General features: G+C 40.5%; 1 protein-coding gene across 16 annotated transcripts in view; it reads right to left on the reverse strand.

Moving 5' to 3' along the window:
- Ptk2 (protein tyrosine kinase 2) overlaps window positions 1-19286 on the reverse strand; it is a 203730-nt gene that overhangs the window by 88447 nt on the left and 95997 nt on the right. For all 16 annotated transcript variants that reach the window (XM_021216199.2, XM_029548063.1, XM_021216196.2 and 13 more), the window contains 4 exons: window positions 13238-13292; window positions 7326-7466; window positions 6747-6824; window positions 1102-1209 (listed from right to left, as the gene is read on the reverse strand). In XM_021216199.2, the coding sequence (XP_021071858.1) occupies window positions 1102-1209; window positions 6747-6824; window positions 7326-7466; window positions 13238-13292 (382 nt within the window). The remainder of the gene's footprint in view (window positions 1-1101; window positions 1210-6746; window positions 6825-7325; window positions 7467-13237; window positions 13293-19286) is intronic.

Raw genomic sequence — 19286 nt, forward strand, 5'->3', positions numbered from 1 at the left:
AGGCAACAGCTTATGCCAGAGACTAATATACAATAACATTTTATTAATCGTATCTTAATTTTCTATCATTAGAGCAAATTGGTAAAATTCCCGCCTTTTCTGCATTCATAGCATGTTAGCCCAAAGGCTAACATGTCGTCTCATATGATGCAAGCTTCAGGAAGTTTTTGGCAAACTTCCTAAAAACCTATTTCTAAGTGTCTGTATTTTGCTTTCACATCCAAGTGTGTCCTGGTGCACTTGTTCCAAATGAACAGCTTGCTTCTCTCACTTGTCAATCCTAAAATTACTTGTGGGACAGACAAGCTTGAGCAATACTCCAGGATCTCAGCAGGAAGCTCATTTGCAACAAGTTTTCTATACTCCAAGTCAGAATTTGCTCATCTGCTTAAGAGTTTCTAGATGTCTGTGACTTGGAATCACAGAGCAGGGCATGGGTGACACAGCCTAGTGAGGAGAGCTGAGCCAGAAGCAAAGTTGCCTACATAATGGCTCCAACCGCTCTTCAACAGGCCCTGTCTGGAGCCCAGAGTCTTGTGTAGATCAGCAGTTCTCTTGTCCGCCACTTATCACTTTCTTTTTTCTTTATTGGTGTTTAGAGATGGGATCTTGTTCTGTGGCCCATGCTGAGAGCTGGCCTGGGATCCAGAAGGCACAGTGGCTACTGTGCCCTGCCTGCTTATTTTTATCACACTGTTGCAGTTGCTATTATCATAGCTACTGCCCAGGGAATCTTCCAACACAATTCTAACTGGCTTCCTTGATGTTTCAGAGTGGTCTCTGATTATACTTACAGCAATAGTTTGGTTTTTCAAATCTGGTCCTCTCCTATTCTGAAGACATTTAACCACTAATATTAATCTTTATATATTAGGAAATTGTGAGATTAATTACCAATGAACACTTCATCTTTATCCCAGAGAAGTCATTTCTACATTATCCTATGGATTAGATTTTAACTTAAAAAATTTAAAAAAATTTTAGACAATATATTTCGATCATGTTCCCCCCCCCCTTCCAACTCCTCCCACATCTTATCCACCTCTCCACTCACCCAAACTTTCTTCTTGATCAAATTCTTTAAGTGCAACAGTGCCTTACCTCAGGAGCACCAGCAATTTTGAGTTGTAGCATTCCTTTCCTGTCTTTGTCTTCACTGTTTGAGTACTGGATGGTCTGCACTTGGTTAAAGTCTGCTAGGTGTGTGGGCTTTGGGAAGGAAAGATACAGCTCTTAGGCCATGGAGAAGTCCTCAGTGCCTGGGATCTGCTAGCACTTATATGATTTTTTTCTGACCCCAACTACCAGCTTAGTCTCAAGAGCCTCAAGAGTCAGGGAAAATTCCTCTGGTGGACATCATGCAGTAGCCCTATGGCCTTCCTTCCAGGTTTAGGCATGCCCAACTGTGGCAACATCTTTAGGAGAACCAGATAAATGAGAGGGTAAGAGAAAACTCAGCTTCCATAGATAGTAATAAAGGAAGACAGGAGAATGAACTATTGCCACAAACTACCTGTCTAATTCAAGAAGCCAGATTGAATTCTCAATGAGAGCAGATATTTAAATAGTTGACAAAAATATACAAGTTAAAAATATAGTATGTAAGCATTTACAGAACAATGCAGTACTATAAGGTATTGATGGCTTATTACCAGCACAAATGTTCACATAACTTACAACAGGAGCTATAAGCAGAAGGCAGAATAGAATACAAGGTCCTTGACATGATAATAGGAGCTATTCACAACAAACTCTAAGCAGAAGACCAAAGGTCTTTTATAGTTGGTTTGTTGACAAAGTATCATCACATAGCCCAAGCGAGCCTTGAACTCCCTCTAAGAACCCAAGCTGGCTTTGAACTAATAGTCTTCATACCTGCCTTCATTTGCTGAGTATTATAGAAGTGTCTTCCCAGTAGGAATTCACCCCACACACTCAGGAAAGATAAGGAAAGGCTCTTTCATAATAGTACACAAATGGTTCTACCTAATGCCAAAGGAAAACTGGCCTCAAACAAGAATATTTACCAATTATTATATGGCCCCTAGGCTTATATATTAACATATGCTATCATCCTTAAATATTTTTCAGGTCATGAGCCCCAAGCTATGTTCTCAATAATTTAAACAGAGATAGGTGACTTGACTGTAAGTCTGGCTATTTGGGTCTTGCAAGATGGGAAATTTTTACACATTAAAGATACTGCCAACTTACTTCTTAAGTACACTGGTGTCCATCTCCCCCCAACCCCTGACCCCGGGCCACAAATAGTTGACAACCCAGGGTCTTGTCAATGAAGAATTACACTTTTTCTGGCAAGACACAGGGGACTTAAGGGGACTCAACAGAAAACAGGACTTAATGCTGGTGACCCTGTGCTGCCCCTTTGAGTCAGATTATTTGATACAACTAATTGCTGGTTGTAAGTCAGGATTGTCTCTTGTTACGGGAATGGAGCCTAATAGAGGTCAATCTTGGTAAATAAACATTAGCACAAACTTTCTCAACAAGTCTAACATTCAATAATGGCACAAAATTTTCTTTCTTACAGTTTCTAACTAATCTCTTAATTGTACTACTTATCTTCCAATGGAATTAGAGGTAGTGTTCCTTTAGCTAAATTCTATGTTGTAACCTAATATTTGCTAAGGAAGTTTATGAGTAAATCTTATATAGCATCAATTTTACTGCTTCAAGTCTCTCATGTGTCACTGAGATTAGAAGTGTGGTGTGTGCCATCACACTCAGTTTAGAGGGCATAGTTCTAAAATATTAAAGGCATGTTATTAAAGCTTAACAAGGACGGTACTACATAAAGTCACACTGTGTGAGTAGCTTGCTGTGGGGCCAGTGTTAGGTAAAGCACTGATCCACAAGCCCAGTTCTAATGACATACTTTCCATTGGTGAATTACAATTTAGTTCTGAAACACTAAATGATTCAGAACATCCAAGGAAGAAGACCTACAGAGAATGCTATACAAAATACATCAAAAGAGAATCCACTGGGTCAAACATCAAACCAAGCAATCAGTTTGGCAGTGTGCTAGACCAGGAAGAGACACTGGCATCAGTGCAGCAGAACAGGAGAACAAGAAGCAGATGACAAAAGTAATGGCTCATTCAGGGGTAAACTAGTTAGTATCTGTGCAGCCATACATAGCTGCTCACCTGCAATAGGCACAACAATGGCAGAAACCTACCAACAAGGGTGACCATTTTCTATAGGTTCTCTGTAAAAGGGTAAAGGTGACCATTTTCTGTAGTCTCACACTGTAGAAGGGCAGGAGATAAGCACAATGCCTTTACTTCTTCCATAGCTGTAATCATTACTGCTTCACCAAGAGGCACAGGCACAGATATGAATGACCCCAAAAGTCATAAAGCCAGTGTCAACATAATGGTAGTTTTGCAATGCACTCAAGAACAGGACCTTTTGAGCTCTCTAAACCCCATTTTTCATCTTTACCTCTAGACAAAATGGAGTTGGGGGGTAGGGGTGTTACCATCTTGAACTACGCTACAACACTGGAAATAGAACAGAGGTTTTAAATGTAAAATGATAGGCAAAAAATCTTACAAGGGAAAATAATTACAAACTGAAATCTAAGGGCTATGACTAAAACTCATTAAGTCATAGCTGACTGGACACTGTCGGGCTTTCTAAAGAGGTATGCCATTTCTACTTCATGCCAGTGGACTAAGTGGCCCTGCTGCTGCATCTGTCCTGCCCCCTCAGTTTTCACCATCGGTGTAATAAACGAAAAGTGTAGAGTGTACTGATCACCTGGAAATCTATTAGGCCGCTGTGTTTTTCCTATTTCCAATTATTTTTTTTTAGTTTTTATGCTATGGAGCTTTTAGCAAAGCATTTATCACAAATACCTAGCTTTTATCCAATTTTGGTTGAGAAGAAATTCTTAATTTCTATTTAACATAACTTATCAAAAATTTTACAGAGTTATTTTTATATCATGTTTTTAAAAATTCATCCTTGATGGGTGTGGTGGTGCCCACCTATAATCTCAGCACTATGGTGGAGGCAGAGGCAGGTAAATATGAGTCCAGCCTGGTCTACAAAGTTAGCTCTAAGCCGGGCATGGTGGCCCACGACTTTAATCCCAACACTTGGGAGGCAGAAGCAGGCAGATTTCTGAGTTCGAGGCCAGCCTGGTCTATAGAATGAGTTCCAGAACAGCCAGGGCTACACAGAGCCTGGTCTATAGAATGAGTTCCAGAACAGCCAGGGCTACACAGAGAAACCTTGTATAAAAAACCAAACAAACAAACAAAAACAAAAAACAAAAAACATCAACAACAACAAAGTTAGTTCTAGGTTAAGTACAGATACCCTGTCTCAGGGAAGGGAACGGGGGGGGGGGGGGGGTACTTTGGCACAGTCATGAAATCTCTTTTTTTCTCCTAAACTATCATTTTACTTTTCATGCGGGGATCTATAGTGTCTTTGGGTTCAAGTTCTTGTCATGGTGAGTCTCAGGGTTAAATACCATTCTGTTATCTTCTGTGATGTAGCATTTATTGCAGAGTTAACCAACCATCCCAGGTCAAGATAGAGTGGAGAGCTAGAATGGAGTGGGAGTTCTGAGATTGGTATGTGTAAAGTAAACATACCATACCATACCATTCCAATCTCATAATGTTTATGAGATTTGGGAAAATAACAACAACAACAAAAAGGAAGGACAAAGGAAAAGATCCCTGATTCCTGGACCCACGAGGAGACAAATCACAAAGAAAAAGACACCTGTGCTGGGAACACAGGTACAAACACAGGCACAGTATCAGCAATGACCTCAAAGAGGCAGCAGATAGGATAAGACTGAACAGCTTCCATTCCCAGGAGGTTTGCTTTATATCAGATTGACAGAAGAACCAAACATGCTTTCAGCTTATTCAAATGTGTAAACAAAGCCAGGTGTGGGAGTTAAAGCTTGTAATTTCCACATTTGGGTAGTCAAGAGGTCAAAGATTTCCACTGAAGTGTAAGAATGGCCTAGGTTACACAGAAAATCAAGGTCAGACTGGGATACAAAGTAAGACCCAAAACAGAAACATAATAAAACACAAGAGCTATAAAAATGGTGGAATCTAGGAGTAGAAAAAATTCTTGCCTATGCTGTCAATGAGAAGTTTCCCAGCCTTTCTAAGAAGCAAACTGGTAACTTCTTTTCAAGTTAAAATGCTCTGCATACATTCAGTAGTTCTATCACTTGGAATCTCTTCCACTAGAGAGAAAGTAACAGTTTCTAGAAATACATTACAAAAGAACACTTCTGTACTCTAAGAAGATGGTGCAATGGCCAAGACTACTTGCTGTACAAGCATGAAGACCTCACTTAAAATCCCAACACCCATGGAAAGAGGAAAGGCATGGCAATGCATACCTGTAACCTCAGAGTTGCAGGGGAAGAGGAGTGGGCAAGGCAGGATGACCCTGGGAGTGCAAGAGCCAGTTGGCCTAGCCAATGAGCTTCAAGGTTCAGTAAGAGACCAAATCTCATCAAGGGATTAGGGAGGAAAATGGTGAAGAAAGATGTCCTCCACTGGACCCTGTATGCACATGTAACTACCTACTGACATGAGAAATGAATGAACAAGCAAACAAACAAGCAAACACTTATTTCAACACGGTCTTAAGGAAGAAATAGCAAAGTTCAGTGACTGAGATGCTCCCTCTTGGTCCCAGAAGGCCATCATTGCCAGGACTGGAAGGCAGGTTGACTGGCAAGATGCACAAGAGGCAGAATGTATGCCTACTAAGATCCATTTCTATCCAACAGATAAAAGTGAAGAGAATAACACAGAACAGTTGCTGGTCATTTATGTGTAGGCACAGTAGGGACAGGAACTACTAACGAGAAAGAACTATAGGGCAGAAGCAAAACAGAGTAGGAAAAGCCAGCAAGGAGTGCATGTGGAAAATCATACCAAGCACAAATACACACCTGTGATCAGAAAGCCATACCACTAAAACAGGCACACCTGTTAGTGGGAGCCTGCAACAAAGCTATCAGAACCAAACTGTCTTAACCACAGGCACACATCCTCTAGCCCAGAACCCTGGCAGGCATTACAATTCAACCTGTATTCATCATCACATGGCACAGACTCCACACACGCTTTCCACGCATGCCTGACTGTGACCTCCACCAAAGAGCTGCAGTTTCTTTGGCCTTTCGAGCAAAGCATGTGCTCAACAACATTTGCTGCAGCACACAACAGGAGCACATACTGGTGAGACAACCTGAGGACTTCTCTCCAGCCAGTAGCCTCCCTCAGTGAAGTAAGGGCAACAGTAAATTCAGAATTTAAAATTATGATATATCGTTCTGGAATTAGTTTATAAAGATAATTTAAGTACGATGTCAGTACAAATATACTAAAATCACATCTAGAAGTTAGTTTTAAGAGTCCCTGGCTAGAGTGTGTAAGATCCTGGATTTGATCCTCAAAATTGTAATGAAAAAAATAAGGCTTCACAACATAAGCTGGAACAGCCCTGGTCAGTTTTCACTCACCCACCTAATTTTGTCTGATTCATTTCCCTTTAAGTCTAAGGCATTCCAAAGGCTTAAGTTTAAGTATCTCCCACACAGCATTTGAACAATACAATGAAGAAGTTTCCTTGCAGAATGGAGTCTTTCATGTGAATGCCCTGTCCAGTCCTCAAGTTCATTTGTCTATGCCCACAACCAAATCCATGTGCCCTCCCAGGAGCCGACTTACATTGCAGCCTTTGTCTGTCAGGTAACTGATCCCTTCTTCTGGGCCGATTGCCAATTCCACAGAAATAATCCAACTTGACTTTGGAAGAGCAAACAGGTGGGAACAGAGGTACCAGAAGGAAAGAGATGACTTTAGATATGAGCCCATAAATATATCAAGGAACTTGGTTGGAAGAAGACTTGGTTTGTATTAATCTATCTAACCAAATAAAATAAAATATTTATAATTTCAATGACCCAGGAACTACTGAGCCTGAACAAGGCTAGTTATGGTTACTCTTGAATCTAAGAAGCCATTGTTTTCTCTGGGAAGATTATCTCAACAGTATAACTAGTACTTGGAGAAGAGCTAATCAAATTGCAGGCCAGAATTAAAAACACCTACTTATGAGCATAGGTTACTATTTAAAATGATTTTTATTATCTAATTAATGCACTTTCGTCCCACTTTCCCCTATAATTGTCAAGCAATATTTTTCTGTAAGGACTATGACAAATGTTTCCTTCAATCAGAAATATAGGTACATGTGGATTAAGAAAAAATTAAACTATTTCCCATCCTCCAAGGTTCCACACTTACCCCAAGGGCACACTTGAAGCACTCTTTGTCAAATCTGTACACAGGAGAAAGAATCTCAAAGAATTTCAGGATGCTTTCTTCTCTATTAAGATTGGCAAACTGCCTGAATGTTTGCTGGATCAGCTTTCTTAGTGTTTTGGCCTGAATGATGAAATTTTAGAAAAATACGTTTTCAAGTCAACCAACAGAAAAAACAAAAACAAAAACAACAACAACAAAAAAACAACCCTGCATACTGATACCATTTACATTACTCAAAACTCACTCAGTCAGGTAACTAGTAGAGCATTAACTGTTGTAAAGTACCCATTAACAAACTTTGCCCCGTGACCAGTTTGAAAGGTATAGTTAACAGAGGGCTTTATTCAACTTCAATGGAAGCTTAAGGCAACAACATGCATATTAAACATATGGCTTGCTGCCATTAAACCATGTACCACAGGGGCATATGGCCTAGGAGCAGAAAAGATGAAGAAAAACACAGGCACTCACATGTTTCAGTATCATTTTTGAAAGTGTACAAGTAATTAACTGTAAAAGTCTCTTGTTATTGGATCTACAAAGTGAAATTTCAGAGCACTATTCTTTAGAAAGATTGAAGACATTCAGCAATAAGAAGGATCCTCAAAATCATTCATTCAGCAATATACAAACTGTGGTGTATACTTTCACAACTATTCTATGCAGCCTATAAACCACTATATAGAACTAGTTTAGGGAGGTTGAAATCCTATCTTATTGTTTGTGTATCTTATTTTCTTTGTTATATAACAAAGAGAATGAACAATCTATATGAGCAGAATAGATGCTTTTAGAAGACAGCTCATTGTGGCTTCATATACATGTGTATAGAAGGGAGAAAACCCACCACCTACAGTGGTTTACCTTGCACAGATAACCAATGACTTCTATTCCTGATATTCGAATACCTGGGAATGGAGCAAGGGCTTCCTAGGGACAAAGCTCATGATCTTCAGTGTGTGAGACACCAGGGAGGCAAGGAGACAGCAACCCCACATTGAAGTCTGAGTAAAAAGGACCAATATAGGCATAATATAAACTTAGCTTCTACATGCTAGCACTGACTACACTTCCTTGGGTAACTCTGAGTGAAGAAGCAGTATTTTCTGAAGTAGGTTTTGGCAGGGATAGCAACAGTAGGGAGAAAGAAAAAAGTTGGAGGCTTTCTACTAACTCAGGCAGGAGCCAACAATGTATGTAGGTACAGAAGAAGAAAAGGAGTCATTGGTGGTCACATTCTCATTTTATTTTGGAACTGGTATTAAATTAACAGGGCAAAAACTAGGAGGAACAATATGGAAGGCAAAGGTTGGATGAACCTTAGGTAATATTAGGAATCCAAGTGGATGCTGTTAGAGCTGAAGGTGGAGGCCGGCAGTGGCTATCTTAACAAAAAAAAAATTAAGGTTGCTATGGTTGTTGTTGTTGTTGTTATTTGCTTGGTTGCATGGCTTTAAGATCTTAATATGTGTCTAGGCTGGCTTTGAACTTGAGATTCTCCTACCTTAGCTTCCCAAGCACCCAAGTCATTGGTGTAAGCCACTATGGCTGGTACAAACTCAAGTCTTCCCATGGTGTTCTAGGAAGTTATCTTACTGACTTACTTGGGAACTAGATAGACCCTCTGAGATCTTTCAACATTTGTAGTTTTGAACTTGGATTTCTGCTGTGAATAATAATAATTTATCAAGGGATACATTAAGGTTTGACTGTTTTGATTTGCTATGTAGGTTTAAATCTACAATAGAGCTGTTAAGATAGTAGGCAGAACTTCTTCAGTCCTGCCCCTGGTACAAACAAGAAACAAACAAAACTTCCAAAGTTGCCACCAAGAAACCACATGGTCCGGGCTGGTGAGATGGCTCAGCGGGTAAGAGCACCCGACTGCTCTTCCAAAGTTGCTGAGTTCAAATCCCAGCAACCACATGGTGGCTCACAACCATCCGCAATGAGATTTGACTCCCTCTTCTGGAGTGTCTGAAGACAGCTACAGTGTACTTACATATAATAAATAAAAAAAGAACTTTAAAAAAAAAGAAAGAAAAAAACCACACAGACCATTGAGACACAATTCACTGAATTAACACCCAGAATGTATACATATTCATGTTGCTAATCTCAAATGATAGCCTGCTGGCCTCTTTATCACTCATGACCTTAATACCTTTAAGGAGGAATGAAGAGAACTATAGAGTGCCCCTGATCTTGGGTTTTCTAGTGTTACTGGTGTAGTGATTTTAATCACACAAATGTTAAGAGACCTTGTCCTTGATTCTCAGTACTCAAGGTATGTGCAGCCTGTTTCTTTGTTCTTGGAAACATCGCAGCTCAGTCAAGTTCTCCCAGGATATAATCTTTCAACCATTCAATGGTAAAGTTAACTATAAACAGTCTTCTAGAAATTTAAATCTAAGACAAGTAAAACAATTTGACTTTGAGGAGAAAAAAAAAAATACAAACATAGCATGTTTATAGAAAACTAACATCAATAAACTTAGCCACTCAATATGGCTAACTATAGAACAAACAGGAGCTCAGATATGTCTTTTCTTATTACAGTATTTCTTATGGTTATTAATGAAGGAGGGAGACTGTCTATACCTACTGTGTATAATAAGTGCTATACAGCTTATGAGAACAGCTTTACAGCAGTACCAGAGTATAGAGAAGTCTGATAGAGCTGTCAAGGGAATTTATGTAGAATGGGGAGAAATTGGGGCTGGAGAGATGGCTTAGCGGTTAAGAGCAGTGATTGCTCTTCCAAAGATCCTGAGTTCAAATCCCAGCAACCACATGGTGGCTCACAACCATCTGTAACAAGATCTGACGCCCTCTTCTGGAGTGTCTGAAGACAACAGTGTACTTACATATAATAAATAAATAAATATTTTTAAAAATGGGGAGAAATTTTGGACTAAGGTTATTGTCTCGCCTGATTAAAGCTATTTAAGAAACAAACAGTACTTAAGTTAAAAAATTAAAGTGATTGTCTTATCAACAAAAAGGGCTAAGATGTTTCAGGTGGTAAAGGAACTTACTGTGCTAGTTAGTTTTATATCAACTTGACACGAGCTAAGTCATCTGAGAGGAGAAAAGCTCAATTGAGAAAATGCCTTTGTAAAATCAGGCTATAGGCAAGCCTGTAAAGTATTTTTTTTAAATCAGTGATTGATATAGGAAGACCTAGCCCATTTGGGTGGTACCATCCTGAATTGGTGGTCCAAGATTCTGTAAGAAAGCATGCTGAGCAAACCGTGAGAAGCAAGCAAGCAAGCATCTCTCCATGACCTCTGCATCCAGGTTCCTTCACAGGTTGAGTTGCTGCCTTGGCTTCCCTCAATGAACTGTGTCAGGATATACTAGCCAAATAAACTCACTCCTTCCCAAGTTGCGTTTGTCCATAGTGTTTCATCACAACAATAACCCTAAGTTATCAATAAGCCTAACAACTCAACAATCTGATGCCCAGGCAGGTCTCACATAGTAAAAGGTAAGAACCAATCCCATAAATTGTATTGTGATTTTCATGTATGTTCTGTGGCATGCCCAAGAATGCACAAGCATTTGTGTATATGTGCTAGCATACAAAAAGAACACATATATGTACATACATACATACACTAAGTAATAAATTTTTAAAAATTTTTGGAGAGCACTTAAGAAAATGATTCTCAGCCAGGCAGTGGTGGCACACGCCTTTGATCCCAGCACTTGGGAGGCGAGGCAGGCGGATTACTGAGTTCGAGCCCAGCCTGTGTTACAGAGTGAGATCCAGGTCAGCCAGGGCTATACAGAGAAAACCTGTCTCAAAAAACAAACAAACAAACAAACAAAAAGAGAAAATGGTTCTCAAAACCTTCATAACTGAGACTGGTACATCTATAGAGAATGGTAGCTAAAAATTAGCTCTGATTATATCCCAATGCCCAGCCACATAAAAGCACAACTTCTCTGAGTCAGCTTCCTATAAATCCCTAAGACCCTTAGCCACCACAACTACCAATGCATGACCAGTATCCCTTGTATCTCCTTTGACCACTCTTTCTGCCTCTGTTTCTTGGCTTTCAATCTGTCTTGTTATCTGGTTCTCCTTATTCCCTACTGTAAAAACTGCAAGCCTCTTGCCCTAGCACTTAAGCCCACAGAGAGCACTGGCCATAGAGATCACATCTGACTCTACTTTACTAAACAGGGCTGAGCCCTCACCACACTGCCAGATCCAGGCCTAGATTTTATAGAAAAGCAGGCGGGAGGAGCTCAGACAAGAGGCCAGGAAGGACGGAGCTGGGAAAGCCTCAAGAGTGCAGCAGCCGCAGCAGAGTAGGTGTCCCTCTCTCTCTCTGGACTCTTCTCCAGATCTATTTATTTGTCAGGCAGCTGTTCGTTTTCCATTCAAATAAGAACTATCAAATATGCTATATACCTAGTGCTAGACAAACTCATTGTGTAAAAATATGAAGACAAAAACCCCTAACAAGTCAGGGGCTATAAAATTACAAATTCAGAAAGAAAAATAAGCCGCTTAGATACTGAGTAGGGTCTAGACTGGAGAGATGTTTTCCATTCATGCGTGGATAGAGAACAGGAAGGCCAGAGCAGGAGAATCAGGACATGACCAGGTTCCACTGAGCTTCCATCAATATCTGCCTCAAACAGGAACTCAACCATGGCCTGTACTCAAGTCCCTATTTTCAATATAATGATTATTTATAAATATAAAACAGCATCTTACACTCCAAAGATGGCAGTCATACTTGTGATGTTTTTTTACACATGAAAATCTGAGGAGACAGCGGTTTTCAAAAGTCACCAAAGGCATCGTCATTTGAGAATCACTGATACATAAAACACAACCATTAAATGAATGCTAGCTAGAGCAATGTCAAGTAGTAAACACTGTGGCTTACCCTGTTTCTATGCCTCTACAGTCCTCCAATTCCTGAGCTACCAGACAGGTATTGAATTGAAATATTCATATTTATCTGTTAAACACCATCCCTACAGAAGACTCTTTGTTGTAGAAATAAGAGGCCATGACCCATACTGTGAGACTAGCAGATGGAATCCTTCTTGGACCAAACCCTATGTTCTCCCTCCCTAACCTGGTATTTGGAGGTGTGCTCTGTACTGGATAGGAAACAGCACTCAGAGCTGCTCTGCCTCCAATGATAGCACTGCTGGAGTAGGATTACATGGAGGCCACTTCCAATGTTGCCACCAAGAAACCACACGGAAGTAAGAGATTGACCATTAGACTGTACATGTAGAGTACAATGCAAACATGCACAAAGGAAACAGTGACAGACACACAAATGCAGTACTTACACACACACACACACACACACACACACACACGCACACATTAGACCTAGTGGTGTACACACACACATAGACACACAAACAGAGGATCCAGTGGTATATGAATGCACAGACAGACATGGAACACAGTGATACACAGAGGTCACAGCAATGGCAAATGCACACACAGAACAGAATCATACATGTATGTGGGGATACAGCAATGCACATACACAGGTGTGCACACACTGCTCATGATTCTTTAATGCAGTATTCCTTTTCTTTTCTGTATCAAAATATTCAAAACTTGACAAACCTTGGCTACAGGGCTGCAGCATGAACTATTTCTAGTTTTGTACTTAGGTGTTTATTACAATCATCAAGTAAAGCCAAGGTTCCATGGAGAAAGGCTGAACCTGCGAAAATTTACTTGCCTGAAGTTAACAGACTCTTACACAGTCAGCTTTTGCCACTGCAGCTTTATCATGTAAGGGAGAAACGCACCATTTCACTTTATTAAAGGCAAGTTTTCAGTAGGAAAGGTATACATGCAGAGCTTTATATTAGATTATGATAAAGCAGACTCTAGTTACCTTGACAGAATCCAGTAAACTCTTAGGAAAAAATCGCTTTAAACCAACATCTTTTCTGAAATATAGAAAGAAGCATATTAGCAAATAATAGCATTTTTAAAAAAGAAAATAACAGCATCAATCAGTAATAACATACTTGAAAGAATGCAAAAGTAGTTTATTTATTCATCTGTTTGTTCATGAAAGAACCAATTATAATCAAGCTCTGACCAATCAGCATATTCATGGAAGAAGATAAATTATTTTGTAGCTATGCACAAAAACATGATTACAATTCATTTCAATAGAAATCTTTGGTTGTTTCCCCTCTACTGTTGTCTCTACTGCTAAAGTCCTTTTTGAAAAAGTCCCATTTGCCTTACTGCAAATGGCAGTGTGTAATGAAACTGTTCTTTCTCAGGTGTGGCAGAGAGGTTATCCTTATACACATTAGATCCTCAACTGGCCTAATTAAAAAATAAACTGCTGGAGCACAGTCCAGGAATGGAAGGAGCTCTGTGGGGATTCTGAGTACTTGTAAAAGAGTGAGACAAGAGTCTCGGTTTCTTCAAAAGCACAGAGCTGTTTTTGGAAGATGCCTTTATGCCCCTCCCAAATGTAGCAGATAGGAGTTTACTTTAGATTATTTATTACAACTGGTAACTGCTATCTGTTTATATGCCTCTATGGAAAACCCTACTTTTTCCATATGTGATTTGTCTACCACATGCAGCTTACCCTTGTGACTGGACACTTTACTCATGTGACTCCTAACCCTCACAGTATACATTGTTAGATGTTCTAAATAAAGTTGGCTGTTGCTTCAGACTTGAGTTCACCTCATCTTTAGGCTGGCTCTCCCAGGTTCACACCAGCTCTAAAGCAGTAAACAGTAAACCTTTCACATTTATCTGAAGTGGTGAGTGCTATTCTCCTTGATTTTCTTTTGGGGGAGGGGGTTTCTCTGTGTAGCTCTGGGTGCCCTGGAACTCACTCTGTACACCAGGCTGGCCTTGAACTCAAGAGATTTGCCTGCCTCTGCTGCCCAAGTACTGAAATTAAAAATGTGCGCTACCAAAGTTCACCTTTCCTTGACTTTAAAATTTATTAACTCATTCCCTAATCACATCTCCTCTTCTCAACATCACAAAATGGGAAAAGGAATAATAAATCGAGTGATTAGTCCTGATTCAAAAACTAAATGTGTAGAAATGTAAGAAATCCCAACAATTTTGACAAGTTGGGCTATAAACTGGGGCCTGCTATTATTATTAAAAACCTCAGAGCCGGACATGGTGGCGCATGCCTTTAATCCCAGCACTCAGGAGGCAGAGACAGGCGGATTTCTGAGTCCGAGGCCAGCCTGGTCTACAAAGTAAGTTCCAGGTCAGCCAGGCTATACAGAGAAACCCTGTATAGAAAAACCAAAACCAAACAAACAAACAAACAAACAAACAAAAAAACCCAACCACCTCAGAACACTTACTCAAGAAACAGATTGAAACAAACAAACAAACAAACAAACAAACAAACAGGTTGGGATTGTGTGCTGAACTAGCAGTTTGTCCACTAGATGGCACTGTTTTCCAGGAAGATGAAATGTACATTTGAAGACATGAGATCAGGAAATCATGAAAATACAGAAAAGGGGACTGGTGAGATGGCTCAGTGGTTAAGAGCACAGACTGCTCTTCTGAAGGTCCTGAGTTCAAATCCCAGCAACCACATGGTGACTCGCAACCATCCATAATGAGATCTGATGCCCTCTTCTAGGGTGTCTGAAAACAGCTACAGTGCATTTACATGTAACAATAAATAAATCTTAAAAAAAAAAGAAAGAAAATACAGAAAAGGACCAAGGACAAAAGTTAAGTTCAGGTAATGTACAGGTATCTTTCTTCAGAGGTACAAGGGGGAAAGCTAACTAAATACGAAGTATCAATAAAAATGAGTTGTTTCACAATTACTTTAGAGTCAAAACCACAGAAGTCAAGTGGTTTGTATGGTTGACTTCCCATACAATTAAATTCACTAACCTGAGCAGCAGCACCCAAATCAATTGACTCCTTGTTAAACCAAGTCACTTTCTTGACTCTGGCCTGCTGTTTTCTGGTTTTACCTGCAGCGAACTGCTCCACAGTAACTTCACTTCATGTCTCATGCCCAAAACCTATATAATTGTCCCATGTGTAACTAAACATACATAAATAAACAGAACCATGGCTTTTAGTGTAACTCTACTATATTAGTAGATACCAAAAGGTATATCCTGAATGCATTTAAATCCATCTGACTAAAAACAAGACCACAGCAACAAAACAAACACAAACCAAACTCAAAGGACAATTTGAGAACACTGCCAATTGCAATCCCCCAGGTCAGGCACTAAGCTATTAGGCTCCTTCCTTGCTTCAGTTTTACTATGGAGGACATACACATAAGAACAGGTTAATAATATCAGGTTAAAGCAGGATTGCTCAACATTGTAGCAAATGGCTACATGTAAATTAGCTAAATTAAAAGTTCTGTTCCTGGTTTTAGCAGCTCTGTCTCCAGTGCTCAGTCTCACATGTGGAAAATGCCTACTGACTGGATAGGGCAGAGCAAACCCGGAATGTTTCCACCACCCTCAGCACAGAGTGCCATGGCACACAGCTGTGTTGGTGACCACATAACATTCAGCACCCTTCCTGCCCTGTGCACCTGAAGGTTCCTCAATAAGAACAGAGATGGTAACAATAATACTGGGAATGAAGACAGTTACCATGGGGACAACCACATAAGCTCTGGGGTTCCTCAAATAGGGGAACAGGCACAGAGGGATGTGGAGAGCTGGTCCAGAGTACTGACACAGCATCAAGACAGAGCCCACATATCTGTCTTTACTTCAGAGCTTTTTCCTGAAAGCATACCCAAGTTGCAAAAAGGGCTCCTGAGACATGCACTCTATGTTCAAATTAGTTTGACTTGAGCTATAGGCAACTTGTGCTCCTGGTTTCTCCTGACAGATGCCTTCATTTTGGATGTTGGTCTTTTAAAAGGTTTCTTGGTTTGTTTGTTTGTAAAGACACTGACTGTGTGGTGTCACATTCATGATCCTTCTTCCTAGGCCTTCCAAGAGCTGGAAAGATAGCTGTGTGCCTGGCCTATAATTCCTCATTCCTCAGGTAACATTCTTTTTTTTTTTTTTTTTTTGTTTTTNGAGACAGGGTTTCTCTGTATAGCCCTGGCTGTCCTGGAACTCACTTTGTAGACCAGGCTGGCCTCGAACTCAGAAATCCACCTGCCTCTGCCTCCCGAGTGCTGGAATTAAAGGCATGCGCCACCACACCCGGCTCCTCAGGTAACATTCTTAAACAACTAACCTGTGATAGGATGAAAAGTTCTAAAACCTAACAATGCTTCAAGCCAACCAATTTAGCACTTGGGATCTACAGCCAGTGAGCCTTCCTGCAGAACTCTCTTAATGTCTGTTTACTCAGGTAGACCAAAATGTTTCTATTTTCCCTTTGCCTCTGTCAATCTTGGAGCCTTTTTCACCTCTGTATTAATTGTCCTGTCTTTCAGCATGCTCTTGCTTGGAAAGCTGTAGTACATCCTCAACTCAATGCCTTCCCTTCCTCACTGACACCACATGGGTATCCAGAATGTAAGAGACAGAAAAGCAGTATAGGCAGGAGAACTCCTCTCCAGCCACATGTTTCTCCAACGCTCTAGAATCTGTGGTGCTATTTGAAGCCTGAGACCTCATTCTGCATGTATATGTTCATGTCCACAAACCACAGCACACAGACCTTTGTGACTTCTGATTAGACTATACCCAACTTACATATTGAAGAGGAACTAAGTGTGTAAGTGAAGAATCCTATATCCATGTAAACTAATATGCTAGAGAGAAAGAGACATTCTCCTCAGTGGTGCAGCCACTGGGAAGTTGGCCATATTCCTCCTGTAACTCCTTACCCAAGTGTTTGTCATTATCCTGATTGGTTAAATCCCCCCTCCCCTCAAAAATAGCAAAGTGAGAAGTTAAGGTTCCAGGTGGTAGGATTCCACCCTCAGTAACACCACTTCAGAAGTCAGAATTTTAACAGTCAGTGTGTTACCGCTTGGAGTGTGACTCTTATCTACACCTGTGGCCTCCTGTGGCAGCCTCTTGGCCTCGTTTTCAGATTTACATGGAAGTCTCATCTAACTTAATTAAGTCCGCCCATCAGGAATGTGAAGGAGTAGGTGAGGCTGCACCCTCACTGACAGAAGCCAGGCAGTGGTGGTGCATAACACTGATTCCAGCACTGGAGAGCCATAGGTATAGGCAGAGGCAGGCAGATCTCTGGGTTCAAGGCCAGCCTAATATACAGAGCTAGTTGAGGGACAGTCAGGGTAACACAAAGAAACCTTCTTTTGAAAAACCAACCATTCCTCTGGGGGGAAAAAAAAAAAGGCACCCCAGATCTGTCAAGCTTAGAATGACAAAAGGGAAAGTAATAAAAATCTTTAGTTTATGGGAAGAAAAAAGAAAACAAACCAAAGGTATCCAAATAGTGTGGGCCCATAGTTAGATATTCATTTAATTATTTTAAACATGATCAAAATCTTTCTTGTGAAATGTGGTAAAATTGAGGGGTATTCTGTAAATTACCACACTTAAGTTTTCTTCTTGTAGTATCTGACTACTAGACTACTAAAAGTATATGGACTACTTAATATTTTTTTTCCTTATAGAAGGAAAAACAAAGAGAGGCTCTTGGAGCTGTTAATAAACAGGTAATATTCTGAATGTGAACACTTTTTCTGTACTGAGAAGTATACAAATTGTAAATGGCTCCAAGCTACCCACCGGACCTTGAATGGGAGGGAGGCTTACTGGGTACTGTGCAAGCCAGGCATGGCAGATAGGAATTACAAGTATCACCTTAGCTAACACTGCTCCTAGGGCACAGACATGGCTCTGCAGTATACATGATAGAAGGTAAGAACTAAGCAAGGTCTCTGTAAATATCTGTGAAGCACTGAGAAAACTAACTACTAATCTAGAAGTATAAACAGAATAAATCTACTTTTCAAGAAATGAGGAAATTAAAAAAGATTCCAAGATGACAAAAAGAATTTTGCCACCAAAAACTATACATAAAATAACTTCTAGGGTTGGGTACAATGGCCTGGTATCCCCAGTGCCTGGGAGATGGATGCAAGGGATCTATAGTTCAGTGTCATTCTGGGATATACACCAAGTTCAACATCAGCTTGAGACTAGCTCAAAAAGTCAAAACCAACAAATAAACAAATTAACATTCTTATAAGCAACCTACTTCATGAAAACAGAAGACAGAAATGATGGTAAGTATCTGTAATTCGGACTTCTTGGAAGCTGAAGCATCCCAAGTTCAAGGGCAGCCTGGACTCTGGGCAAGTGAAACCCTAAGAAACACAGATGAGCAGGAAGGAAAGCAGGCAGGCGCGCGCGCGCACACACACACACACACACACACACACACACACACACACACACACCAGTAACGTCTCCAAACAGATTGGGATACTGCAAAGATGGTTTGGTTGATAAAGTTAATACAACATGCAGGTCTGCAGGATGCCCTGGCTGGCTGTATACATTCAGTTCTATGGGAACCTCTAGTGAAATTCATAGTTGAAGCTATGTATATTGAGAGATGAATAAACCTGACATTTGAACACTGAACTGGGAACTAAGGGAGACAGAAGTGGTAACATTCCTTGGATCTCCTCAGAAGTAATCACTGCAACTTTCAGAAATGAAGCCCTTGTAACCCGTCACCCCATCTAAGATTAATTGGGGGCCTAAGTGGGAGTCAAGAGTAGCAAAAGACTTAAGACAACCCTTGTATGACAAGATTAGTATCAAGTACAACATGTAAGACAGTTATGCAGCCGGGCGGTGGTGGCGCACGCCTTTAATCCCAGCACTCAGGAGGCAGAGGCAGGCGGATTTCTAAGTTCGAGGCCAGCCTGGTCTACAGAATGAGTTCCAGGACAGCCAGGGCTACACAGAGAAACCCTGTCTCAAAAAACCAAAAACCAAAAACCAAAA

Source organism: Mus pahari, chromosome 17, assembly GCF_900095145.1.
Source record: "Mus pahari chromosome 17, PAHARI_EIJ_v1.1, whole genome shotgun sequence".
Taxonomy (NCBI): domain Eukaryota; kingdom Metazoa; phylum Chordata; class Mammalia; order Rodentia; family Muridae; genus Mus; species Mus pahari.